We start from the raw sequence: 27,628 nt of genomic DNA on the forward strand, positions 1-27,628 counted from the left end.
GAGGAGCTGCCCGCGCTCGGCGCCCTTCCGTGCCAGCGACGGTCTTCCGCGAGCCCCGGCTCCCAGCGGACGATGTCCCACCAGCGCGTGAGGCGCAGCGGCTCCCCTACCCCGGCCGCCTCCCTGGCGGGCGGAGGCGCGGCGGCGGCGGGCGGCGGAGCCGGAGCGAGCAGTCGCCTCCAGCCCATGCGGGCCACGGTGCCCTTCCAGCTCAAGCAGCAGCAGCAGCAGCAACAGCAGCAACATGGCAGCCCCACGAGGAGCGGCGGCGCGAGCGCCCCGGGCGGGGGTCTCCCACGCGCGGCGCCGGCCTCGCGCAGCATCAGCCCCACGCGCGCGGCGCCCACCGGCGGCGGCGGGCGCGGCGGCCCCGCCATGGCCACGCAGACACCGGGGGGAGGGGGCGGCGGCGCCGCCTCAGCCGCCGCCTCCTCCTCGCGGGGCAGCCCCACGCGGGCCGGCGGAGCGCGGGGGAGCCCCCCGCGGCCGCATCACCTCCCGCCGCCACCTCCCCCGCCGCCGCCGTTGGGCTGCGGGCTCTCACCGTGCTCCTCTCCCGTGCCTCCGCTGCCCGAGGGCAGCGCTGCAGCGGCGGGCAGGGTCCGGCACCGGCGGCACTCGCCGGAGCAAGGCAGGAGCTCCCCGGAGAGGAAGAGCCCCAGCTCCCCCGTCTGCAAAGGTGAGCGCTGCCGCCGGCCAGGCCGCGCCGCGCACCTGCTGCCGCCCGGCGTTACTGATGGGGAGCGGACCCGTACCTGAGGGGAGTAGGGTGGGGGGAGGGTGCACGGCCACACCGCTACGGGGCTGCGGGAGCGGCTGCAGCGGGCGCTCCCCGGGCGGCTCGGCGTGGCCGGGTTCAGGGAGCCCTTTGCGGGCTGCTAGGGCTGGGATCGGCGGCGCCCTCCGCTCCTGCTGTCGGGAGGGGAGGTAGGGACGAGGGAGCCGTGCCCAGGCTTGCGCCTGTTCCGATCCTTCTGCACTTGCGGAGTGTGTATGCATTGAAGGGCTTGTTGCTTTTGTCGCTGCTTCCTGGTTGTTAGAAGACGGACGAAGAAAGCCAAGCATGCCGTGTGGGGGAGTTACAGCTATTGCTGCTGTAGCCCTTCTGCAAGTACTGCCGAAGGTTTCCGGATGAGAGAGGGCCAGCGGTGTGGATGTGCATCGGGTACTCCGGTACAAGCTTAAGGTGTATTTGGTGTTTGGGGGCTTTTGTGAAGCCTTCGCATCTTCATCCTTTTCTGTGCATCTTGTCCCAGATGGTGTGTGATTTCGATCCAGTGTCCGCAAGCTTGTGATTAGTAAGCTATTAGCATTGTAGGCATTGCACACAGATGCAGGAAAAAAGTGCTCGTTATCTCTCAGTAGTTACTTTCGACATGAACCCTGTAGAAGGATGTGTGAACTTAAGTGATGACAAGCTTGTGCTACATCAAGGGTAGAAAATAGTGTGGGGAATGGCATGCATTTTGTAGCGAACTGCGTTTTTAATGGTATTGAGCAATTAAAACGTACTTAGTGGGAATGCTGAAATGTAAGCAACGTTTGGCTTCTGGTTGAGGATAAAAGAGGCTTACGTATGTCCTTGTTCTTCTTGGGATAAAAGTTTACTCAAAAACACTTGAGTGGGGGTTTGTGTTCGTATCCTCAAATCTGGAAAAATCTGTGACTTCTGAGATGCCAAAGGTTATAGCTGCTCTTTTATAAAATTGGATGTGATAACTTGCTCAATGAAGTTGACTAATATACAGAAATGTATATGCAGAAATATAGGACCAACATGATTCCCTTGAACACTTCTGTTTCTCCTAATGTTGCTCACCCTTCTAGAATAATGATTATAACCAGATTTCCACCATGTCGGCTTGCTTTCTTTTTTTGTTCTATCCTGGCTCTTGAAGAATGATGCTGCCCAATTAAGACAGTCATAATCAATTGGAATAGTACATAGCACTTAAGCTAATGTCTGTGTAACTTAAGTCTTATCTTTTTTTTTTAAATTCAGACATACCCCTTCAAGATTACCATATGACCGCTTGCTTGCAGTATAAGAAAGCGGTGTCACAAAGGTGTTTATGTTCTGAATTAGATTTTCTGCTTTCTGGATAAGAGTAACATGGCTTTTTTAAAGGTTATATTCCAAGCCTTTGGATTGAGGAACGTGTGTATCCTTTGTTTGAGATTCTTGTTAATCAGTAATCTGAAAGACTTTATACACATAACACAATCCTGTCTTCCTGTGATTTGCCCAAGATGCAGTCTCCTGGCCTGGAGAATGAGAAACAGGATGGCTAGCCTTGAAATCAAAACCTGTTTGTAAAGGCATGTGCCAACCACTTAGGGTGGAAAAATTGCGCTGTCTTCAGATCATTGTGTAGAAGTCTCTTGAAACCATGCTACCTTCCTTATTGGATCTAAGCATTCACTTGTAGAAAGAATCAAGTCACTTGGTTACTGTCTTAAAGTAACTACTAGCTTTTTACCAGGTGTATGAAAACAGAATTGCTTTCTGAACAGTACTTGTAATGGCCCAGAATGCAAATTAAACCTGTTTAATATTGCTTAGCATTTGTCTTGTGTAGTCCAGTACTTGATAGAGACTGAATTAACTTCAGGTTTTTTCTTCACCTAGGTAAGAAAACTTACTGGTAGCTGAGAACATGCTAGCTGCTAATGAGGCTACGGTTGTGAAGTCATGCAGGGCACTTCAGGGTATCAGTCAGAATCTACTGCAGAATAACTTGGGTTTTCCTGTTTCTTGTTTTCAGATGATGATGGCTTTTTTTTCATTTCTGCAGCTGCAGCCATAGTTCTTGTTTTTTTTGAGATTAAAATAAACCTTGAGGTTAGACAAATGATAGCTGTTTCTGAACTGCAGTACTGGTTCTGTAAGTTTAGACTCCATGTTTTCCAGATTTTCTTTCCTTGAAATAGTTGAATAATTTTGAATGTAGTTTTCATCAATGTACTTAACACTACTTGACACAAGCTGAGAACCCCAACTTGTGAATTTACAAATATGACTTAATACCTTGGTGTGGAGTTTTCTTGGGGTGTGTTTTTTTTTTTTTTGTTGGGTTTGTGTGGGGTTTTCCCAGTTTGTTTTCTGAAGTGAATTGCAGTTAAATGTTGGACATACTTAATTTTCCATTGATGATGACGTAATTACAAACTGAAGATTCCATGGTACAATTTCTAAATTTCTGGGCTTTTCTTGCTGCTTCCCTCCTAAATATGACTAAGAGCCTAGGTTTCCCTGCTACCCAGTTTTCATCTTTTACTTTCCCTCCCTGCAGTCTCTAGCACTTATTTCACAGACTTCAGCTTCTACTTGCATGTTCAAGTGCTCTGTCCTTTCCATCACTGATATGGCCTCGTTTCTACTGTGTGAGGTCTGTCCTGCAATCTCCAGTTTTGGTTCAGTTTTCACATATGCCTCTTTATGCATATGTAATGCCACCCCTGTTAGAGGATATTGATTTGATCTACTAGTAGATTGTTGCAAAATGAGATAAATATGTAAGCTGTACCTTAATTGTTGTTTTTGTCTTGGTTTATTTACCAAGTAAAGATCAAATGTGATCTTGTTATTTGTGTTCTTATATAAAACATCCTCTTGGAAGAGTTCAGCTGTTCAGTTCCAAAAAATGTTATAATGCACCAGGCTGTGTAAACAAGAAGGTCCAGACCAGAGCCATAGCAGTTGTTTATTGACCCTTTCAGGTGCCTTGAGACTGTGAAAGATTTCTCTGCTGGGTGTTGAACGTTCTGGTATATTCCTGTTCACTGAATTGAACACTTAAACTCACTCTGAAAATTAAGGAGAAAATCAGTTTTATCTGGAACTACTTTAGCCTTTAAAGTAATATTAAAGTCTACTTGTGTGAAAGGAAATGATGACAATTGTTATAACGGTATATTGGAAAGCCTGGAAGAGTTCAGATGTGAACCTCTCCTTGGGGTAGGGAAAAAGAATGGAGCTCTATTATACTCTTAAATTTCACTGTAGATTTTTTTTTATTTGAAGAATTTGATGATTGACACAGTAATAGCTGCAGTCCTGTCAACATTAATTACCAAGGTTTTTCAGTAGTTATTAAAGATGATACTGTAGGATAAGAGAGCACAGGCTTTGTGTACCATTACATGCCTGCTTTGCTTACCTAAGCTGTTTCACAAATGGTAGGTGTAAAGAAGGTGAATTCAGTTTTGCAGCATCACACTTTTAAGTTTCTTGTGGCCAACACTTCAGGGGAGTTTATTTGGATTAAAAGTGTTTTCATTCACTAGAATTAAATAACTTGAACATCTTGGGCTTTCTGAGGTTTGGTTTTGTAAACCAACATTGATTCAGTCGTTCTCCTACCGTGGGATCATTTTGAATTACTAGAATAAAAGTGTGAGTGGTTCTTTTACGTTTATGTGAAGATAACAGCTAACATTGTCTTCCAAAGGGAATATACACAGTTGTGCCTTTTGTCTGTGCTCAATACTATCCAAGACTGTTGAGTAGTTTCAAGGAAACGTAAAAACTAGATGAAGCCCCTGAGATCAGTTGTGTTTGTATGAGTTTTTGGGAAAAGACAGCTGTGTATGGGAATGATCCCATGAATGTCATTTCTGTGGAAAAAGGTGACCAAAACAGAACAGAAAGGTCAGCCTATGCCTAGAGTTCAGAGAAGCTAGTTGGGTCTCACTGTTTCTCACTTTCTTGGATATCCTACCTGCATAAAAAATGTAAATCAGAAATCAGTCAGGGTGTTTTGTGAGGTCGGTTGTGTCCTATGCTTTTTCAGTGGCTCTTTCTGCTGCTTGCTAGTTTTGTTTGTTTTTTTTATGTTGTGTGTTAAAATATTTCTACAGAGTTTTTATTTTCCGTTCTCAAAACTTCTATTTCAAATACAGTAGACCTGTAAGATCAATCTTCAAGATACACTTCAGCTGCAATCCTTATTTTGCAGGTCTAACAGCAGTTCTGAACTTTTCCTGAAAAACTGAAAGGTCACTTTCCAGTGTTTTGTGTTTTAGGACTTTCTTATGTATGATATCTTCCCATTTTTCATTTACCCTTCCTTTCCTTTATGTATAGCAACTTTCTCCTGTGGGGCATCCAATTCAAAGGTATGTGTTCTCACACTGTGATTTCCAGTTGTAGTTGTAGGACTTGTATGTTAAGACCTGCCTAAGTCAGTGCTTTCTTTCTTGCCCTTCAGTTATTTCTTTCTTTCTTATCCTTCAGATAGTTACTCATAAGCATCTGTATTTGTTCCGTTTTGCTCTTCAGCCACATTGTTAGGCTGCCTTAGCTTAAACTGCCTTTGAAGATGCCTGACTTGACAACTGCAGTACTTGTGTGTGATACCAGTTTACCTGTAGCAACCTCAGTTGGTCGGTTGTACTGCAGTGACTCTTTAAGACATGGTAACTTGGCTGTTACGGGCTTGGTTGGTTTGTATTGTGTATTTTCTGTTTATGTTTTGTGTTGTTGTTTTTTTTTGTTTAAAGCTGGATTGCAGTAAGACTCTGTTTCTGAATAGACTTAGAGTAGTGGCGGATGTATAGGAGGGTTGATATTTATCACAAATATTGGTTTAAAGAGATAATCAGGTCAATTAAAACAGATCTAATATTCAAGAAGCATCTATTTGATGAAACAGCTCCATTGTTTTTCATCAGCCACAGCTGTTGTAACTGTTATCTCTATGGAGGCAGATCTCTTGTTATGTAGGTCACATCAAGGAAAAATAGCAGCTGAACGCTTGCTTCAAGTATTGTGGAGGAAAGTGCAATGAAAACATTGTGTATGTTCCCATTGAAAATTTCCTCTTGAAAGAGCAAGAGAAATTATGTAGTAGACTTTTTCACAGTTTGTATTAAGACATGTTGTGAAGGTGGAAGAATAAGTAAAAACATACCCGGAGTAGTTTGAAAACAGAATTCCTTGAAGGAATTTTTAAGTCAGAATAAAGAGAGAATACTTGCAGGCTTTGTGCCTTGAAATGAGCAGCTTCTCTTGAACTTAAATAGTAAACAGGCTCTTCAGTTTTCATTCTGTCTGTTTGCCCAGCAAAATATTGTTTCCACTTCTTTTTTTTTGTGTGTGTGTGTGTGGAGGAGGGGAGAGGGTGATAGTTTCTCCTGCTTCAGTTTTGAAGCTGTCTGCTGCAGTGCCTTTGCAGATAATGTGACTATGTACACTTCCTGATTTTGTAATTTTCTTTTTTCACATCCCTTCTGTTTCCCCTTGGTAAAAAGAGAGAAGCTTCTTAAAGATGGAGAATAATAATTCAGAAGAAACACTAATAGGGAGAGTATGGCAGCTATTTCTGAGACAAATAACGTGTGTGATATAACTTTGAAAGCAAGTGTAATTTTTAAGGAATGACATTTTGATATAGACAGAAATCTTCTGATGCAAACAGATCCTTCAGTGTACTGGATGGTGCTAGTAGTAGTAGTTAAGGAATTTCTTAAGAGCATGGGAATTTATAAATTGCGCTTTGCTGCTATTCCCTGAGAGCAGATGTGCAATGAGCTCAGTAGTAAGGTTTTACCATTGTCGGTACTAGTAGAAATATTAAACCAGATGAGGTTTCTGGACTGCTTTATATGAATGTAGCTGATTAGAGTGCTAATAATTATTTCCATATAATTGAATTGAAATATTTTCCACAATTTTCATGTGTACATTTCTAATGCAAAATTTGCATGAGGATATTTAATATAGAATGTCACTAGACTTACATTTGAAAGACTGGTGTTCTATGAGGCTACGGTGTTGTCCACACCACTGAAATCTATGCCTAACAAGTATATTTATGTATATTTATTATTTATTTATCTTTAGTAGATTGAAATAACTTAGAAATTGAATTCTGGACATCTGATGGTAGTATTTTTGTTTTCTGACTACAGTCAGACACTAATCAGACATAGCTTCTTTTGGCCCTAAATGTGTTAATGTAGAATACAAATTGCTATGTTGTTTATACTTCAAGCGCAGAATTCATCTGAAGGCCCAGTCAGGAAAGACATATGACTGAGTTTTTCCAGTGCCCTTGCAAAACTTTATTTGATTTCTGTGTCATCTTTGCTATGTTCTAGCTATTTGGTTTAGGCCTTTTGTATTTGCTGTAGGTAAGATTAATACACAATTCTTCTGGGTATGATTCTGTGGGGAGTAGATTAACTGATAGTATAGATCACTGTGATCTCTGGATTTGCATTCTACACCTAGAATAACTAGTAACAAAGAATATGTAACCATATATGTGCATCTAAACCCAGAGTCTTTCCCGTCAGTCTCTTTGATTTAACAAACCCCAAGTACTGTTTTGAGGAACCTTCCTTCACAGTGTTTACACTTGCTAGCCTACAGCGTTGTCTTTCACTGCCATTGTAACGTATCATTGACAGATGGGATAGATGCAAATTTTTGGTTGTTAAACATGGTTAATATATTCTTTCTTCTTGTGTTATTTCCTGTGCTTGTTATATTTAACCCTATTCAGTAGGGGTTCTTATTAGTATATAAATGTTCTGAAGAGAGAAATCTATGTAAACACAAAAACTGAGGTGTTGCGAAAGGCGCAGTGTGTAAAATGTGAACATAGCTACCAAGTTGCATGTAAAGGGAGGAGTTGTCTTGATTATCTTATAAGATATACATCATCACCTCATCAGAGTTGACTTCTGGATCTTAGGGTAGATCCATGACTCCTTATGTATTCATAATCTCTTTATGAATCACTATATGATATATATATCATATACTGGGTGGTTAATAAAACATGTCAGCATCCCTTGAATTAAAGTAGGTAAAGGGCTAATGGGATGATTCTAAACTTGGCATTAAATGGAAAAAGTTCAGCACAGATTTTCTTTGTTAGCTTTTATATATGAGGAAACTTTAAATATTTTTATTTCTTCCAAGCCTTCCTCATTTAATAATCCAGTAACTTTTGCACCTTTGAGGGAAGAACTGGTGGTGTGTGAGTACAGTGCAACATTTGAGACATAAGACTGTTCTTAAGGAAACCATAAAAACACATTCAATTGCTTATTAAAACTGAATAAAGCCTGGAAAAGGAAACTTAATTCCTACATTAGCAGTGTCTTGTTGTATACTTAATAACATAGTTCTGGTTTGATATGATTTATTGTAGGCAATTAATAAAGTTCTCTGTCTTGCTTGCTTTCTAATCAGGTGTTCTTGTTCTAGCTGACAAATCAAGACCACCTTCATCAAGCCCTTCCAATAATATTCGCCGGACTTCCTCACTGGATACGCTTGCTGCTCCATACCTTGCTGGACAGTGGCCTCGTGATAATCATGGACAAGCCGCTCCATGTATGAGAGACAAAGCCACACAGGTAGGACAGATTTTTGTCTTCTGAGTGTTTAAATGTGAAGACAGGATTTAGATGTAAGAAGCTTTTTCCTTGAAAACATTCACTTTAGCTTTCTTGCTTGCAAGTTCCCATTCACTTTCAAGTTGCAGGGATCCTACTTTTGCTATTATGAGTGTGAATTATTTGTATTCTTTAAGAAAAGGTGTGAACTGTAGTATCTGTTAAGAGTTCCACTTTCTCCTTGACTCAGAAAACCCCTAGTGTATTGCACATCTGTTTTCTCATTGTTCTTGCAGCATGCAGTACACTGGATTGCACTGGTGTAAAGTACTATTTAGTTAAATTTATACAAGAGGACTTGGTACTCCCTGTATAAATGTCTGTCTTAAATACAATGAAAAAGCCTTCTGCAGTGCCTGTATGAAGTTTTGTAGCCTTTTCTTTGATAGGCTGCTCATCCTCTTGAAGGATGTAAAAGGCTTTAAATGTTCACCTGGGATATATACATCAAGTGTAGAATTATACATCCAAGAGCTGCCTCGTTGAGCAGTGAATAATGTTGAAATTTAGCTCAACTGGAAAATATTAATAAAGTACATGTGTTTGCCGATAAACTTCATTGACTTGACTAAATTTCATGAGTTTTTAGCAGTCTGGTCCTATGCCACCTGTAAAGATTGGACCACAAACAACTGAATGAAATTAGTGTTACGAGAGTTATACATTTATCGTGGCAGTTGTTTTATCATTCCTGTTAAAGGGTGCTATTGTTACATAGTATCCTACTGTATGCGGAAGTAACTGAAGATGGATTTTTCCATAAAATATCCCAGTTTTTCACCTGTCCTTCTCTGTATGCAGTCTGGCAGTGGAATTCTCTAACTTAGAAAGGGCCAAACACAGCAGATTTTAAAAATCCCTATTTTTAAGGCCTGGTTTCAACAACAGGTCTTCGGTTCCAAAGAACCACAAGCTGACAGCATGTAGGAGATGCTTGAGTTTGATCCTGCTTTAAGTTTGGTAACAGTAACAAAAATGTATCCATGTAGGTTACAGTCTGCTGTCTACTCCAATGTGTAGGCTGTTGAGCAGCTGTTTGCAGGTTGTTACTGTATGGTCTTCTCAAGATCAGCAATTCAAAGGGCAGAAAAGGAAAGTGTTTTGTAGGGGAATATGCTCCTGTGGTTAAGGTGGAAATAGAAACTGGGGGAGAAAGGAGAACTGAGGATCAAGTTTTCTGTGCAGGATATTGAATTGGAAAAATAGACGATGAGATGAAAAAGGTAAGCAAATAATAGTAACAGGAGGATGATGAAGGGGGTGTATGATATACATGGAGTTGCTGCTCATGCTAAGCGATTAAAAGGCATCATTAAAGTGCAGAACTAAAGCAGTGTGGGTGACTTAGCTATTTATTTTCATGCTTGATTTCTTAGGATAATACTTTTTCAAAATAACTATATTTCTATAGCACTGCCAAAGTACCTCCTATATTCAGTTGATGTCTTTCAACTTAGTTTCGATTTAATCTGCATTAACCTGTGTATTCTCCAGCAAGATTAGGTAACATCCTTTTTTTGGCTTACATTTTTTGTGTTTTTTTCCTCCAGTTCTGACACATCTGGCTGTTATTGTGGGGTTTCCTTAAATAAAGGGAAACATACTCCCATAAATTAATAGGAAGACTGTAAAGGGCATTGAATATTTCTGCAAAATGAATATGTTTAGTGGTGCTTGAGGTTAATATGGGTCATGGGTGACTTCAACCACCCTGACATCTGTTGGAAGGACGGTACGGCCCAGCACAAGCAATCCAGGAGGCTCCTCGATTGTGTGGAAGACAACTTCCTTCTGCAAGTAATAGAGAAGCCGACAAGGAGAGGTGCCATGGTTGACCTTGTGCTCACCAACAGGGAAGGGCTCATTGGAAATGTGATTCTCCAGGGCAGCCTTGGATGCAGCGATTACGAGATGCTCGAATTTGAGATCCTCAGGACAGTGAGAAGAGCGTGCAGCAAGCTCACTGCCCTGGGCTTCAAAAGAACAGACTTTGGCCTCTTCAGGAACCTGCTTAGTAAGGTTCCATGGGATACAGCCCTAGAGGGCAGGGGGGCCCAAGACTCTTGCTTGATATTCAAGGATCACCTGCTACAAGCTCAGGAGTATTGCATCCCAACTAGAAGGAAGTGCAGCAGGAGGGCCAGGAGACCTCCTTGGATGGATAAGGAGCTCCTGAGGAAAATTCAAATTAAAAAAGAGGCTTATAATAAGTGGAAGCAAGGACAGGTGGCATGGGAAGAGTACAGGGATGCTGTCCGGGAAGCTAGGGACCAGGTTAGGAAAGCTAAGGCCCAGTTAGAATTAAACTTAGCTGGAGGTATTAAGGATAACAGGAAGGGATTCTACAGGTATATAGCAAATAAAAAACAGACTAGGGAGAATGTAGGCCCCCTCAGGAAGCTCTCAGGAGAACTGGCTACACAGGATTTGGAGAAGGCTGAGGTTCTGAATGACTTCTTTGCCTCAGTCTTCACTGGCAAAGGCTCTGACCAAACCACCCAAGTCTTGGAAGACAAATGCAGGGACTGTGAGAATGAAGACCTTGCATCCTCTGTAGGAGGGGAACTGGTTCGAGACCATCTTAAACATCTGAATGTGCACAAGTCCATGGGACCTGATGAGATCCATCCGCGGGTCCTGAAGGAGCTGGAGAATGAAGTTGTGAAGCCGCTGGCCATCATATTTGAGAAATCATGGCAGTCAGGTGAAGTTCCCGACAACTGGAAAGAGGGAAATACAACCCCCATTTTCAAGACGGGAAAAACTGATGACCCGGGGAATTGCAGACCAGTCAGTCTCACCTCTGTGCCTGGCAAAACCTTGGAGCAGATTCTCCTGGAAGGCATGCTAAGGCACATGAAAAACAACAAGGTGCTTGGTGACAGCCCGCATGGCTTCACTAAGGGGAAATCCTGCCTGACCAATTTGGTGGCCTTCTATGATGGGGCTAGGGAGCTGATGGACAGGGGTAGAGCAGTTGATGTCATCTACCTGGACTTGTGTAAAGCGTTTGACACTGTCCCACACGACATCCCTGTCTTTAAATTGGAGAGACATCAATTTGATGGATGGACCACTCAGTGGATAAAGAACTGGCTAGATGGCCGTACACAGAGAGTTGTGATCAATGGCTCAATGTGGTCCGGCTGGAGACCAGTAACGAGTGGTGTCCCTCAGGGATTGGTGTTGGGACCAGTCTTGTTTAACATCTCTGTTGCTGACATGGACAGTGGGATTGAGTGCGCCCTCAGCAAGTTTGCCGACGACACCAAGCTGTGTGGTTCGGTTGATACCCTGGAGGGAAGGAATGCCATCCAGAGGGACCTCGACACGCTTGTGAGGTGGGCTGATGCCAGCCTCATGGAGTTTAACCATGCCAAGTGCAAGGTCCTACACCTGGGTCGGAGCAATCCCAGGCACAGCTACAGGTTGGGCAGAGAAGAGATTCAGAGCAGCCCTGAGGAGAAGGACCTGGGGGAGTTGGTTGATGAGAAAATGAACATGAGCCGGCTTCAGTGTGCGCTTGCAGTCCAGAAAGCCAACCGTATCCTGGGCTGCATCAAAAGGAGCGTGACCAGTGGGTCGAAGGAGGTGATCCTGCCCCTCTACTCTGCTCTCGTGAGACCTCACCTGGAGTATTGTGTGCAGTTCTGGTGTCCTCAACATAAAAAGGACATGGAACTGTTGGAACAAGTCCAGAGGAGGGCCACGAGGATGATCAGGGGACTGGAGTACCTCCCATATGAAGACAGGCTGAGGAAGTTGGGGCTCTTCAGCCTGGAGAAGAGAAGGCTGCGTGGAGACCTCATAGCAGCCTTCCAGTATCTGAAGGGGGGCCTATAGGGATGCTGGGGAGGGACTCTTCATTAGGAACTGTAGTGATAGGACAAGGGGTAACGGGTTAAAACTTAAACAGGGGAAGTTTAGATTGGATATAAGGAAGAAGTTCTTTACTGTGAGGGTGGTGAGGCACTGGAATGGGTTGCCCAGGGAGGTTGTGAATGCTCCATCCCTGGCGGTGTTCAAGGCCAGGTTGGACGTGGCCTTGGGTGATATGATTTAGCGTAAGGTGTCTCTGCCCACGGCAGGGGGGTTGGAACTAGATGATCTTAAGGTCCTTTCCAACCCTAACGATTCTATGATAATATAATGCTGAGGGAAATCAAATTATCTGTTTGCCCTTCCTGAATTAAAATTTATCACACCGGTAGAAAATTTTGGGATACAGACATATATATATGTGCCTCCAAATCTTGTGTTGAAATGACACTGATGAAACGTTGTTTTTTATCTTTCTGCTGTGCTTAAGCAACCATTTTTGCTAAGGACAAGTTGAAAATGTGATCTGAAACAGTTTCTCAAAGTAGTAGAGGCTCTCTATTTTTATTGTTATGTGTACTGAATATGTGGTGTTTGAATTACAAGATATTCTGTCTCCAGTGTGTAATTTCAGATTTCACAAAGTCTGATGTGAAATGGGTGTGTTGAGATTTCAAAAGTTTAGGGTGAATCTATTAAGAAAGAAAAAAATTCCAAGTTGAGTAAGCAGGGTGTCTTGATTCTGTGGGTTTATGGCATAGCGAGTAGAGTCATCCAGGAAGCAGTCTGGGAAGAGACAGCAATTTGTGACACACTTTGGCTTGCCAGCTTTCATAGAGATGCCCACAGGTCATAGCTGAGAAGTGTGTAAGAGATCCTAGGTCACACAGACTTCTGTATATCAGACTCCTGCTTCAACTGATTGTTTTGATGAATCCTCTCTATAAGACCAGACAAAATTATGTACATTCAGGATGTTTGTTGGATGATGAGTAAGTGTATTACTGAGTATCCTAGGGTCTGGCTAGGTTTCTTACATACAGATACTGGTTTAAGTAACTGGTGTTTGTAATCTTTTGTCTTTTTCCCTTTGAATCAAACCTGTTTGGCTTTGCTTGTGGCTGTTTGAAATATAGCTATGTTATAATACAGGTTAAAATGAGATAGTTGCTTTCTGTTTTCTTAATTCATAAAGAAATACTTTTTTCAACTGCAAATTTTTTGCCTCTAAGACTTTTTTTTTTAAATGTTCTGCTATCTGTGATAAATTAAGCTCATTTCCCTTTGTAATTCTAGAACATGAAGAAGGATGTTGTGAATGGTAACAGCTAATAAGCAAGCAGTAATACTGTGAGAACCTAGAGAAACAGAACCTCTGTCTATTGGTAATTGGGTCTGCTTCTTGAAAACAAGTATTACAAGCAAAATATAGGGAATAAATAGGAGGAGACTTGCTAAAATAGTATTACATTAGTGTCTTGATGTAAAGTTTTCCTGTAACATAGTGTCTTATATCTACTCTTGCTCCATAAAGATTTCTGTTTGTTTTGTGGATGAGCATCAAAGCAACCTTAAATCCTTTAAAATTAATCATATTAGTTTATGAAACAGGTCTGGAATCTTAAGTCAAAGTCTTGAATATAAATCAAACGCGAAGACTGATTAGGGTGTAATTAGATTCCTGTAGGCAAGTATAATGGTTATGCTGACTTGGGTAGTTAGAATTAGTTGCTAAAACTTACTGTTCCAGGAGCCAGAGGATAGGATGAGACTCCAGATTGATACATAGGAATGGTGGTTATCAATTATTCTATTTTATGATGAAGATAAGTGTGTGCTTTTCTGGTTCTAAATAGGTTCTAATGGTTTATAAAATTGTTATCAAGTAGAAATTTTAAAGCAACCCTCAAACGTTGTTATTCAGATTTGTCCTAGTTAGTTTCTGGAGTGATGAAGATGAAAAGTTACTGATAGTGGAGGTTTTGCTAATATGAAGACAGTGGGAGTTGCAGCCTGTGTGTTTGGAGTTACACATCCATTTTCCTTGCAAAATGGGGATTAATATCCCATCATCAAAGGCTTGCGAGTTTCCATGTTCTGAGTACAGATGGAGTAAGTAAGGGCCTCTTGTGGTTTGCAAGCTGTTAGTCTCAAATATAGGAACAACTGTTGCACATTGGAGATGTGGAGGTTTTGAGGCAAAGTTCCTGTCTGTAGGAGAAAGTGAGTTATCAGTGACTTTTAAGGGCGAGTTAGCTAGATGACTGCTATATGCTAAGAACTGCTCTGTGGCAATAATGGAAGAGTAAATTCTTATCAATTCACTATGTAAGCTGCTTCCAGAAATCCTTCCCCCTGCTTCATTAGGTATATTTCATGTGACTGAATGAAGATTCCTGGTAGATGTTACCCTTATTCTTAGAGCCTTTACAGTTCACCGCTTTTGAAGGTGGTTCTGGACATGGTTGGGTGGGGAATACAAACTGTCCACAAAGCATACAGTGTTACCACAGCTTGCCTGTGTGTTTTGTTACCTTAAGTAAATATAGTTTGTCTTAACGATACCTTGTATTTCCCTGAACTTTTCCATGGCAATATGTTTGCAAGTTTCATTGTTAAATGTGAATAGCTTTGTTGGTTTAGTGAAACTAGCTTAAGTATTACCTGTGCAGCTTTCTGCTTGGCCTAAGACAACTAGGAATCTGAAGCCTTTTGAGGCATTAATAAACTAATTCACTGCTTTGCAGTAGCTCTACTGATTCTTATATGTCTTGCCTGCCTTATTCTTCTGACAAGAACACGGCTTTGAAGCTGTACTGGTGCAGGTTTTCACAATGTTTACAGCAAGGTATCCTTCCTAACGTTTCCGTCAGAAACAGCAAGGTCAGCATCTGTGCAGGAAATAAAATGAACCATCTCCCTCAAATACAGCACTGTCAGACTGGTTCTTCAGAACTCTACAGCAGCTTGTGGTACATTGGCTGTTAATACTGCCTTATGCTCAATAATTTGGAAGGGAATCTAGCACATTCCTGTATTAGAGTACATCTGAAAGTTGAGGTTTTTCTCTGTGTGTGGTCTTTGTTGGTTTTATTTTGTTTTAAAATGACAAAGTTTCACTCAACTTTGTCATATTTTACTTGGCAGAAAGGCTTCTAGTCAGTAACAAATTTCCACTCACGGTTCTCAGTCTAGCAAATCTTAACACTGTTCTCCTAATTTGTCTCAATACAGTTCTGCCAGAAAGTAAGAATTCCCTTTTTTTTTTTTTTGAATTAATCCTGTAATCTTCTTGCTGCAGACAGAAAGTGCCTGGGCTGAAGAATATTTGGAAAAGAAGAGAAGCTCACACAAACGTTCAGCATCATGGGGCAGCAATGGTCAGCTCAAGGAGGTCAGAAATGCTATTGAGATATCTTTGGGGTTTTCACTGGTATACACTGTTACTGTGAGTTTTCAGGAAGGCACAAATATTGTACTGCTTTGTTTTATTGTATAGACTGTAGGCTTGGTAAAAATATGAAGTTGATGTTCATTTGGTATTGATTTCTGTATAATACAGGACTACTAAAATTATTCATATGAATGGGTGAGAAAGAAAGCGTCAAATGCAGGTGACATCCTTAATCAAAGGAGGAAATGCAGCAGTGACCAAACTACTTTCAAACTCTGTGTACTTTAAGTTTTCATTAAACCTCCAGAGGCATCTTCTGGGCTTCAGCTGAACTGGCGGCTAGTTTGTTAAGGTCACAATAACTTGAGTCTAATTTAGTGCTGACAATAATTACGTATGTTGTGGTAGTAAAGAATTTTAACCAAGTGATGGAATAAGTTGATGTAACTGTGTGTTCCTGAATATATCTGGTGAAATCTAACGTAAATTTTTCCTTTATTAGATTGCAAAATTGCGTCAACAATTGCAGAGAAGCAAACACAGCAGTAGGCATCATCGTGATAAGGAAAGACAGTCTCCATTTCATGGTAACCATGCAGCCATTAACCACAGCCAGGTAAGGCTTTGCACTTTTTAGATATATTGGGTAGCTAATGCTGGTTTTAATTCCTTTCAGGGTTATTATTTGTCTTAAAAGGAACTTAGAAATACCGTATACTGCTGAATATGTTGTAGCTGTGGGTGAATTCTATAAAATAGATCTGTTTCCTTTGTCTCCCTTGAGTGTATGGGGTTCTGGATCTTTTGTTACTTGGCAGGGTTGGCTTTGAACTCCCACTTTGAAAGAGTTTCAGATAGATCCCTCTTTGAATGTGCATTCTGCAGCCCCTACAAAAGGATGATAGGTAAACTTAATCAAAACCTATTGATTATCTTTCTCATCACGCATTGCTGTAATGATTATAAATTTGCATGTAGAATATGTCACGGAGCAAACTGGTAGTAAAATCATACACTCAAATAAAATTGTAGTTTTTGCTGATCACATTTTGTGTCTTGACAATAGTACTTGTCTAATCCTATGATGAACTGATTTGGAGAGCTTACCTGACAAAAGGCTATTCAATGGGATTTGTATGTACTGTATTAGTAGTGTTTATACTCTTGATGGATTCATTCAGCCTATGTAAAATTATTTTTTTTTTCCCATCATTTGTTATGCCTTGAGACTTTAAGTAGTAATCACCTAAATTGTGATGGCTAGGCCACCGCATGTTCTGTGTGTAGCTTTAGTTTTATCTTAAGACTGTTAATGAGGTCAGGTTCAGAGAGAGGTAATATTTTTAGCTCATTTGATAGCAGGTCAAAAGAAATTATGGGCTTTTAGACACACAGATTTTTCAGTTTGTTATTAGTTTTAATTCTGTATTATTAGAACGATTCAGGATTTTTTTAGAATTACATTTTTTGACACAATTTAGAAATTACTCCTTAAAACTCTTTAAATCTTCAAACAGAAACTGTTTCTTCCTCCTTCTGTGAAGCAGAAGATCAGTTTGAACTTGAAACAGGCTGTGTAGGACAAATTCCTACATTTTCATCAGTTTATTGAAGTACAGGTGCAGTGTAGCTTGCTGCTTATCTTAGTAACTGCTGTATCTCAAGTCAGAACAGTCCAAAATGATAAAATATGAAAGACAAATAAATGAACCTACCCCTTTCTATTTTTTTTGTTTTGTTTTTCACTAAGTTTATGAAAATTGCTGAGACATAGTATAAAAAAAGGTCAAAATACTTGATGCAGGTATTTTGATCAAATTTGTACAACTTGTTTGAAGATTTGTTCTGTACTTGCTGGCAGTTGAGGCATTTCAACCAGAAAAATAGTGTACTAAGGAACTTTTGTTGTTAGCCCTTCAGTACACTGGAGAATTACATGCTGTCTAACAGGTTTGGCTTGGTATTCTACAAACCTGTAGGTTTCTGAACACTAAGCTATTGTCACTCTAATATAGATAATCTTAGTGGGTTTTAATTTTGAAAATGAACATTGGTGCTACTACTCTGTCTACTATGGGGTATGTATATTACCCCAAATAATGTATGTGAATATTTTTCTTGCATCTTAATTATTTTATTATGCCCATGAAATTTTACTTGTTGTATGGAGGTCCTTTGTATTCTGCCAAATTTTAGAGTATGTGAATAAAATATTGCACAAAAGATAATTAGGTTTTGGTCTTGTGAAACAGACTATAAAACACAAACTGAGGCAAAGCAGCTTTTCCAGCATTGTGTTACAAACCAAACCATTGTTTTTTCTTGGTAAATTTTGTGCCAGCTGCGTTGAGCTACTTGTGAATGGGGGAAGTTACGGAACGCTTCAAAAAGAGTAAGTGAAGGGTTTAGATTAACAGCATTTAGAGGCTGCTTTTTAAGTCAGAATGAAAATCTAACTGTAGGCATCAAGGGCAAAGTTCCTAGGCTTTCTCATTCTTTTCTAGGGAGCTGCTAAACTAGGACTTCTGGCAGCAGCTCAGTTCCTTCATGATTTGTGGAAGGGCTGTGTGGAAACATTTGCAGTTAGTGATTAGAATATTTAGAATTTTTTTTACGTTCCCAACTTGAAGAAAACTTGTAGTTGCTGACACTAGAGGGTCACAGAAAGATTTCTGAGCTCAAGGAGCTTGATTCCTGACAAGGCTGAGAAAATGTGTTAGGAAATTGCCTTGGTGTGATCCCTTCACAGAGATCAGGTAAACTCTGTTTAACAGTTTGGAAATGGCTTACTCTTCTAGTTGAAACTGAAAGAAGCAATTCCAGTGGATTTATTTCCTGTTTTCTTCCCTACTGATAAACACTTAAGCTTTCCGTCATTCTGGAATTTTGCCAGATTTTTTACAGTGATTCTTGCCGCTTAAGCCTCCAACTGATGGTTGTGCTTCTTTCCCTGATGGTTTTTGTAGAATAAGCTTGTTAGCTGTTCCTGTCCCTCTCCTCAGAATCAGGAAACCAAGTCCTTGCTGCTGAATACATAAGAATGTAGTCTGAAAAAATTCCAGAGCAATTGAATGGGGTTTTTTGTATGTCTTTTCATGATGCTAGAAATGCTCCATCCTGCCTCTCTTTACAAGAAGCAGGATTTGCAGAAAGGTCATAGCCTCCTCAGGTGATCTTGGGATGCTTCTGAAAATGTTGGGTTTTAAAATAATTGCATTATCCTAAATCTGTAAATAGGAATCAAGCCCATGGGATCTTCCTTTATTCTCAGGGTTAATGTAATGGAGAAACTCAAATTGAGACCAGAGCCAAGGAAAAATGTATGGTCTTTCAAAATCTTTTTTTTTGTTCTGAGTGCACTTGGCTGATGTTCTGCTGCTATTTGACGCTATGATCCAGCAAGCTCCTTCCTTTCATTTTCCTGGGAAGAATCTGTCCTTAATGTCAATTGATTAATTGTTGATCCTAAGCAACCACTAATACTGAGACCAACTGCATGCAACATGGGTTTGTTTTTTCCTTTGTGTCACTATTGCCCACTTACACAGGTAGGGTGTTTCATTTTTAAAGTGAAATTGCCACGATGCATTCGACCTTGAGATGGTTTGATGTTAATATCCAAAAGCATCAAAAGATTTTGGATTCTGTTTAAGAAGAGCTAGAGCATTTTCCTAAAATACCTGTGAACGTGCCTGCAAGTTTGAGGACTCTTAACCGTCCTACACCAACACTCAATGACAGTGTATTATTATGTGGGCACTGTAATTACTCTCCTGTGTTTGGCACTGTGCTTCACTTTGTGTGTTCCCAAATATACAGATAAATAGTCTGATTCCTGTAGCCTATTCCTGTATGTCAGGAATCAGCTCCATGCAGACCTCTGTGAAGGCAGTGTTTCTAAAGGAAGGGTCTCGGTTTGAGGCCGATTGTTCCACCCCTGTAATGGCACCTCCTTCCCTTTCCACCCCTACCACTCTGTATTAACAAGTCATCCTCAGTCATGTGCAGAATAAGATTTCTCTTGGAAGTGAAACATGCTGTATTGAGCCATAATGAACTCTAGTGAAGCACCTTGTGCTTTTTCTACTTTGAGCTCTTCAAACAGTACTGTGATTTTAGGAATTTTCGTGCTATGCAGTCATATTTAAAAGATGGAGAATTTCCCCATTTTGCTAAGGGCTGCTGAAGCCTTAGACAAGCATCATTGTTTTCTACTTTTTTAGCAAGTACAGTTTGTTCTAAGAATGTGTATATTTAATAACTGGGTTCATAAACAATCTTTATTAGTGCCTAGGCTTGTGCTGATATACTTGTATTATGACCGGATATTGACCTGTATTAGTTTCCTCTCTTGTTGATCCAAAGCCTTGTTTGTAACAGAAGGGTTTCTCATAATTCTGTACTCATCTCCAGTTGTTTGTTTTCTCTTTTTCATCTTTGGGCAAGACATGTGAAAGTGTTTTCAAGTTTGGCCATGATGAGAATGTTTAGTTTTTGTAGACATAAACAGTCACAAGCATTTCCTGAACAGAAGCTTTTGCAGTCCCTGTGCAAGCCTCTTTGTCAATAGCTATCTTAATGTGTCAGTGAAGCAAAACTAATAGGATTTATAAGTTTTGCCACTTCAGTAAGTGTGAACATAGTCTGCATTATGATCTGCACTTAGAATTCTCTTGTTTACATTAATCTTTCAAAGGTGGTTTTTCTGCTAGACAAATTTTGCATGGTTTTTGAGAATTTGAATGCAAAGTCACAGTGCTTTGGTGCCTGACTGTGCGTGGTCTTGGTACAGACCAAGACAAGCCAAACAAATAAATGAGACAATAAAAATAATAATTAAAGGAAACAAAACTAACAAAACAAAACCCCAACAAATAACAAACACATCACTTTGAAGACCAGGTGATAATGCTAGTGTCCTTCAATCAGTAGAGGAGATGTTCTCAATCACAGCACATTAGGCCATAGAATCTAGGAATTTTACACAGGAGTTCTACTGTGACTTTTAAGTGTCATACTCTTCCTTGAGTTGAACTAAATGTTTGCAGGACATGTTCTATTATCTGTAGTAGTACCCAGCAAGAATCTGTGTTGAAGTTCAGGGCAGAATTTGCTAATGTTCTGATAGCATGGCTTTTTAATGGGGAGGAGGATGCTAATGGAGAAGAAGGGAAATCTCAAGAAGTTGTCGTGTACAAAAGGGGCTTTGGAAAACTTCAGTAATGTGTTTTCTGAGAATAGAGTTTTCATGCGCACTTGGAAACACTGGATGTTTAAAATGTTCTGTGTATTAACATTTGGGTTTGGGATTTTATTCTTTCTGTGGAATTCTTCCTGAATTGTTTTGTCAACCTTATATATGTAGTTACCGTGTTGGTCTTCATTTCTAGTATAGTGCAATCTTGCATTTGTGGAATACTTTTCCTTCTGCGTGTGTCTGTTGCTGCAAATGACAGCAGACTTCCATTAAAGCATGTTTTAAATGAAATTACAAGTGGTAAATCGGTGGTAAAACAGTGAAGGAACTGAAATTGTGGTATGGCTCATTTCAGGAGGAATGTGAATCTATTTTAAAGGCTTCAGAATTACTTATATTTTAATGTTTCTGTTAAATTTTTACTTGTCAAATGTTGTTGAGCTGGAGGCAGACCATATCAAGGGAAGTCTTGAAACTAGATTGTTGAAAGCTTTTCCTGCTAGAAATCAGATTTGAAACAAGGAAGCTCTGTTTCTTTCATTAAGGCATCCATTTTAACATAATTACTATAGTTTCATGTAAATCCTTGATATTGAGGTGTAGCTGTGCCTTTTTTTAAAGGCTCACTTTTAAGTAGAATTGGTAACTGTGTTTTGTAAGTAAATCTATATTGCTTTCTCGCTGGTTTCTCAGGCTCCCATCCCAAAGAGTGCTCTTGTCCCTGTGATACCTATTGCCAAATCAACAGGGTCGCGATTCCGAAACAGCGTGGAAGGACTGAATCAGGAGATTGAGATAATAATTAAGGAGACGGGAGACAAAGAGGAACAACTTGTTGTATGTATCTGCCACCATATTTGTTTTCTATTATTTTGGTTTTGCTCTGAGTTGTATCAGTTATAAGCTTTGTTTTGCACAGTTTTTAGTGCAATTTGCCTGGAATTCATTCTGCTTTCTTTAATAAAGGTAGTTGAAATGTCTCTTGGGAAGCAAAATGAAGAGGTGAATCTGAACCTTTTCCGCTGTGATTACTGTGATGTAATTAGTTTTCCAGTAAAATAAGAAATCTCAGTAAAACAGGACAAGACAATAGGTCTTTTTTGAGAGTTCTTGTAGTAACTTTTTCTTGTTTTTGCCCATGCTGAACTATCCCCATCCCAGTTGAAGCATAACTTGCCTATTTTTAACTTCTCATTTTTACTTTTAGTTGTTTTTAGAGGTAAATTTAGAGTATCAGAAATACAGGCCATGGAGATGATTAAGGGGCTGGAACATCTTTCATACAAGAAAAGGCTAAGAGAGCTGGGGCTGTTCAGCCTTGAGAAGAGAAAGCTTGGGGATGGTCTGATGTGGAGAATGGAAGAGGAGGGAGCTGGACTCTTCTCAGTAGTGCTGAAGAGGGCAAGAGTTAGTGGGCATAAATTAATATGAAATTCAGTCTGAACACCAGGAAAACACCTACCTTTCTTTCTTTCTCCCTTAAGCCCTCAGATGTGTGAGGGTGCTCAGAACTGGAGCAAGTTGCTCTGTGGAGGTGCTCAAAACTTGGCTGGACACAGTCTTGGACAGACTGCTCTAGCTGAGTCTGCTTGAGCAGGGGTGTTGGATTAAGTGATTATCAAAAGGTCTCTTCCAACCTCGGCAATTCTGTGATTCTGTGAAAGCTTGAGAACTGTTGTCCTTAGTTTCCAAACCTGACTTATTTTCTGTTGGAGTCTTGTGTAATGAATGAAATTTTCTACTTCAAACAGCTTTATGAAACATGAAAAAACCCTCAGCATTACTGTATTTAAAGAAATTGCTAACCAGGCAAGAGCCAGGCATCTGATACATTTTGTTTTTTACCAGCCTCAAGATATTCCAGATGGGCACCGTGCACCGCCTCCGCTCGTTCAGCGTAGTAGTAGTACTCGCAGCATTGATACCCAAACACCCGGTGGAGCAGACAGGGGTAGTAACAACAGCAGCCGCTCCCAGTCAGTATCTCCAACCTCATTTCTTACCATCTCTAATGAAGGCAGTGAAGAAAGTCCATGTTCTACAGATGATCTTCTTGCTGATTCCAGAGATAAAGGTACTGTGTGACTAAGAATTCAACAATGCTAAACTGCAACCTGTTGTGATGTGCATGAGTGTGTTGTAAAGAAGGGGTTTGTTTCCCACATCCATGGAGAAATGGCTCTGCATACTGTGTGTGCACACTCGTCTAGTGCTCTGTAATTGAACCTGGATAGATGTAACTGAGGAATGTGCTTCCCAAACTAGTTTTTGTTTTTTAAATAACGGATTCGAGTACTTTAAGCAAGCTGGGGAAGCCGGAGTGTACAGCAACAGGTGGAACAGCAAAGTAGGCTAGTCCTGTTGCTTGTGTCAGGTATTCTTCATGATCTCAGACAAAATGGGCAACCTTCTAGGACTTCATACATGCACCCGTAGAAGTTCAACTGTTTGGGGTGCTTTGATTATTCTTTTATCAGTATTCTGAGTTGATCTAGAAAAATTTTAAGATTCAACATAAACTTGCTCTGGCTTTTAAGGAATATGGCTTCTGCCCATTTCTTTTGGCTGGATTGTTGACAGCACAGGACTGTAGATTCAGATTTGCAGTTAGAAATAGAAGTGTCTAGAAATAAACAGAGATTGAAGAGGAGCCTGAAAATAGTATAAGGAGAAATGGAGAGCAGTAAAGAGTTTCAGATAGTAAACCTTATTTGCAAATAAACTTGAAGGCAAATGAAAACATTTCTTAATTTTATATCATTGGTAATGAAGTGGTTTCAGTTTGGGGGGCATTTAAAGATTGGGTTTATTGGAGTTTTTTCATAGTGTGACACATTAAAGTAATGAGAAACTCTTTTCCTGCAGAGAATGGGAATAATTCTCCCTTGCCAAAATATGCTACCTCACCAAAACCCAACAACAGCTACATGTTCAAGCGTGAACCTCCAGAGGGCTGTGAAAAGGTTAAAGTGTTTGAGGAAAGCTTGTAAGTTGATCTTTACTAAATCAAAAATATTCAGAGTTACCCATTGGTTTATTGATTTTTGTGTTGGACCAAAATTATTAGTCCAGTTACTAATACCATGCTAACAGCCAGATCTCTATTTTGTGTGACTATATAGTGGCATGTATGAGTGTATTTTATTGCTGGATTCTTTTTTTAAATCAGCATATTGGGAGACTTTTTAAACCAGCATAACTTGAGAGGATTGTGTCTTACCTGGCAGGTAGTGGGGGAGGAACTCTAATAACCACATATGATAAGAAGCTGTAATGCAGGTGTATCAGCTAATACGTCATGACTTGACAGGCACATTGTAATCTAGACTCTGAAGACCATATTTTTTCAGCTATGTCTGTGTAGCTGTGAAACCTCTAGTGACAGATGAGTAAATTTGGCCCTAAGTATTTGATGCTTTGGTTATTGTGAAAACACCAGCTTTTGTCATTTGGAAGTATTCTGGGGATTTAATGTTTTATTCTTATTTTCAGTGGAGGTTTTATACCCTTGTGTTAGTTGTGTGCAGGACTCTTAACCTGTAATTAAAAACTTCGTTTCATCACACAGGAAGCATAATTTGTTTATAATACTCTTATTTCAACAATGCCTAGTTCTGCTTATTCTAGTGTAAGGAGTAATTTAAAAAATTATAGGTGGCTTTATTTTCCATCTCTGATTGCTGAAAATGTATTCTGAGAGTTCCTTATGGTCTCTTCATAGCAACGTAGGAAGGGTTACAGTAACTTAAGTTAGACTGTGTAAGTTACATTGCCAGCAGATTGGATTGTCCCCACTTGCTCCAGGAACATACTTTATTGTAACTTGACTTGCATTTGCATTTCTTTTGGGATGTCCTTGCTGCATAACTGTAGGACTGGTCTGCTGTAGAATGAAACAGGCTTCTACAGAAGTCTTTATGTAGATGCTGCAGTTGCATCCAAAAATCCTTTTCACATCTGGCACTTGCATTCCACACGTACATGGAATATATGAGTGTAACTATTTAAACCTCAGCCTTTGCTTAACGTTATTTGTTTGGAGCTTTTAGGATTTTCATTTGGGGGAAAAACTTACAAATGGATTTTTGGCTTTTCTGGACACTCTAAGAATCAGCTAACATGGAAACATACCCTATTTCACAAGCAGAATTACTTTTCAGAGTAGAAGTATCTTCTACAAGAGTATACTGAAAGATTAGCTTACTTGGCCCAGTTAGAATGAAAATAGAAGTCCATTCAGCTATCTAACACACGCATGGAAGAGAATGGGAGGTTATAAGCTAAAGGACAGTGCTGGCAACAAGAGAAAAATGGGTATAAATTTCTGATAGCTTTCTCCAGCAGAGAAGAGAGGCTTTGGAGCAGATTCCCATGGTTTTGCCTTAAAGAGTTGGACTAGTTTAGTAGATTTACATTGCATCATTTGAGATACGCAGAAGGCATTCTTGTGCTATCCACAATTTCTTTCAGCTGTCTTTCATAAAGCATGAGTTGGTTGAATTATATGCTGAGATATCGAAACTGCAAGTTAGGACCTAAATAGGTCTTCCACACTTCCTTCCCTAGTTACAGGTACTTAATCATAAATGCCACTTTGAGAATACTACATTTTATTCCCTGCACTGAGTTTTTAAGAGGGTCTTATATTTTACAGAGATTCAGGCTGCACTCAGGTGGACATGCAATGGAGACAGACGTATGGGGAAGGGAATCCCGCTATGATCATGAACAGCTCAAAGATGTACAATATTAGAAACATTGCTATGCCAGCTTTCTCTCGCAAGGCTTGGTGTATAAAGAGTTGGGGTGGGGCAGAATGTGTTGGGTTGTGAAAGTTTCTGGAGAACACGCTCGAGAATGCTCGCTCATATATTGGATATGCCAGTGCATGGACAGGTTTTGTGATCTGCAACATGAATTTAGTGTCTTCCTTGGATTAGGAGACAGCCTGCCCTAATAATGTGTTGGTTATCTCATAGTATATGTAAAGAAGCAGTTTAAACCACCTTGCCATTTGCAATGTGGTATAAGTGTCATTAAGGCATTATTGAGTGGGTGAAATAATTCAAGTTTAACGATCAGCTTGTCTCCACTGGTGTCTTCAGCCATACTTACTTGCCATGGACAGAATTTGGTGGTTCAATGTAATCTTAAAATTACTATGTGTATTTTATTTCTAGGCCAAAGCCATTGCATGAAATTCCAGCCTTCTACTGCCCTGACAAGAACAAAGTGAATTTCATTCCTAAAAGTGGCTCTGCTTTCTGTCTTGTCAGCATCCTCAAGCCACTTCTTCCAACACAGGATCTCACACTTAAGGGCACCACACACAGCCTGACTGTCTCCTCCAGCATGACACCCAGTTTGTTACAGCCCATTTCTATGGCCTCCTTGTCTACAAACACAGATCAAGACAGGATCTCTCGTGGAACAAGTACAATAATACCACAGACCTCTATACTCCAGCAATCTGGACCTATTGAGGAAGCTGAAGGATAGATTTAGATTGTCTTGACATTTCTCTGGGCAACTACTGGGAAAAAATTGGAACCAGTTAACTGGACCTTTCTGATCACACTAGTTGCATTGTTTTAACAATTTATGGCACTGTCATTATTGGACTCTTTGTATAATTGGTAGTTTGGTAGCACATTGAGAAGTTCAGGAGGACGCAGCAGCTGATACTCTGTTGCACTTTCTGCTTATGAAGACTCCGGTTCTGTTTCTCTCCTACTTTTTTAGACACTGGTGAAAACAAAGACTGTCATACTCCTTTGCCATTTAAAGGACCAATTGTTGTAATGCTGTGTGTCCTTTGACTTTTTTCCCACTGAAACAAAAATCTCAAGACCAATCAGCTGATCCCATTTACCATTGTAATATGCAGAGGGAGGGGCGATCAGATGATTTTGCAAGATGTCTTTTGTATGAAAATGTGTATTTTGTAAAAATTATTGCCTTTTCTGGTGCATAGTAGGTGGTGTTTAGAAGACACTTTCCTGGTGATGATCCCCCTACCCCATTTTATTTTGGGTTTTGTTTTTTTTTGTAGGGAAGGTTCTTTTTTACTTGGCTGTTTTACAGCTGCTGGGACCAAAGGATTGCTGAAGTATTTCAGCAGTCTCAAATTATGTGACCTTGCTGAACAGCCTCAGCCCTGAACTAAATAAGATAATATGTGTGAAACTTCTGAAACATAATAGTATTCAAAAAGCAGTGTTAGTATATAGTGTACATTTTTTTTGATATTGGAAGTTTGCTTTTCAGGTAAGTCACATTCTTAAAACTCCTTCCTTCATGGAATTCCCACCAGTGTTGGTTTATTGGCTGGAAAATTGCATTGTAAAGCACTTGCCCCTGTGTTGTTCTATTTGTCCATAAGATTTTTGTGCAGGGGTGGGGAAAAAAATGTTATTCTCTTACTCAGTATTGTTTCTTGCAGAAGATATGCCACTTGCCTCTTAGAGGCTTGCTTGGCTATTTACAGAGTTAGTCAGCCTGAATCATTAATCACTCTTGGCACAAATTTGCTCTGACATGACTCATCACTGTATTATAAACCTTGGCCACATAATACTGAAATATCTGTGCATGGTTTCCTCCCTGTTGTCATAGTGGTGTTTTGTGTGTCTGTTGAAGTTGATGGTTTGTCAGGCATGGTATCTGTTACACAGAAATTTACAGCAGCAGATACATTCTCCCTTTTTGACCAGCGACTTGGGCTGGCATGTAAAACAGAGGATCTTTTTAATACATGGTCTGTCCTGATATATAGCAGTTTATGATTCCTTTGAAATTATAATGAAAGA

General features: G+C 40.2%; 1 protein-coding gene across 1 annotated transcript; it reads left to right on the top strand.

The window, feature by feature from the left end:
* On the top strand, window positions 1-27,628 carry FAM117B (family with sequence similarity 117 member B). Its single transcript, XM_057419816.1, has 8 exons — window positions 1-679; window positions 8,219-8,370; window positions 15,530-15,622; window positions 16,125-16,238; window positions 21,513-21,656; window positions 22,668-22,893; window positions 23,685-23,805; window positions 26,000-27,628. The coding sequence occupies exons 1-8, from the start codon at window positions 73-75 to the stop codon at window positions 26,316-26,318; spliced, it is 1,776 nt and encodes a 591-aa protein (XP_057275799.1). The 5' UTR covers window positions 1-72; the 3' UTR covers window positions 26,319-27,628.

Source organism: Pezoporus wallicus, unplaced genomic scaffold (assembly GCF_028554395.1).
Source record: "Pezoporus wallicus isolate ANWC-B61680 ecotype Strahan unplaced genomic scaffold, APGP_CSIRO_Pwel_v1 contig_4710, whole genome shotgun sequence".
Classification (NCBI taxonomy): Eukaryota; Metazoa; Chordata; class Aves; order Psittaciformes; family Psittacidae; genus Pezoporus; species Pezoporus wallicus.

Coding starts and splice junctions, on each gene's coding strand:
- FAM117B (XM_057419816.1), top strand. CDS start 73: ATGTCCCACCAGCGCGTGAGGCGCAGCGGCTCCCCTACCCCGGCCGCC. Junction 680..8,218: donor CAGCTCCCCCGTCTGCAAAG/GTGAGCGCTGCC, acceptor TTCTTGTTCTAG/CTGACAAATCAAGACCACCT. Junction 15,623..16,124: donor GCAATGGTCAGCTCAAGGAG/GTCAGAAATGCT, acceptor TTCCTTTATTAG/ATTGCAAAATTGCGTCAACA.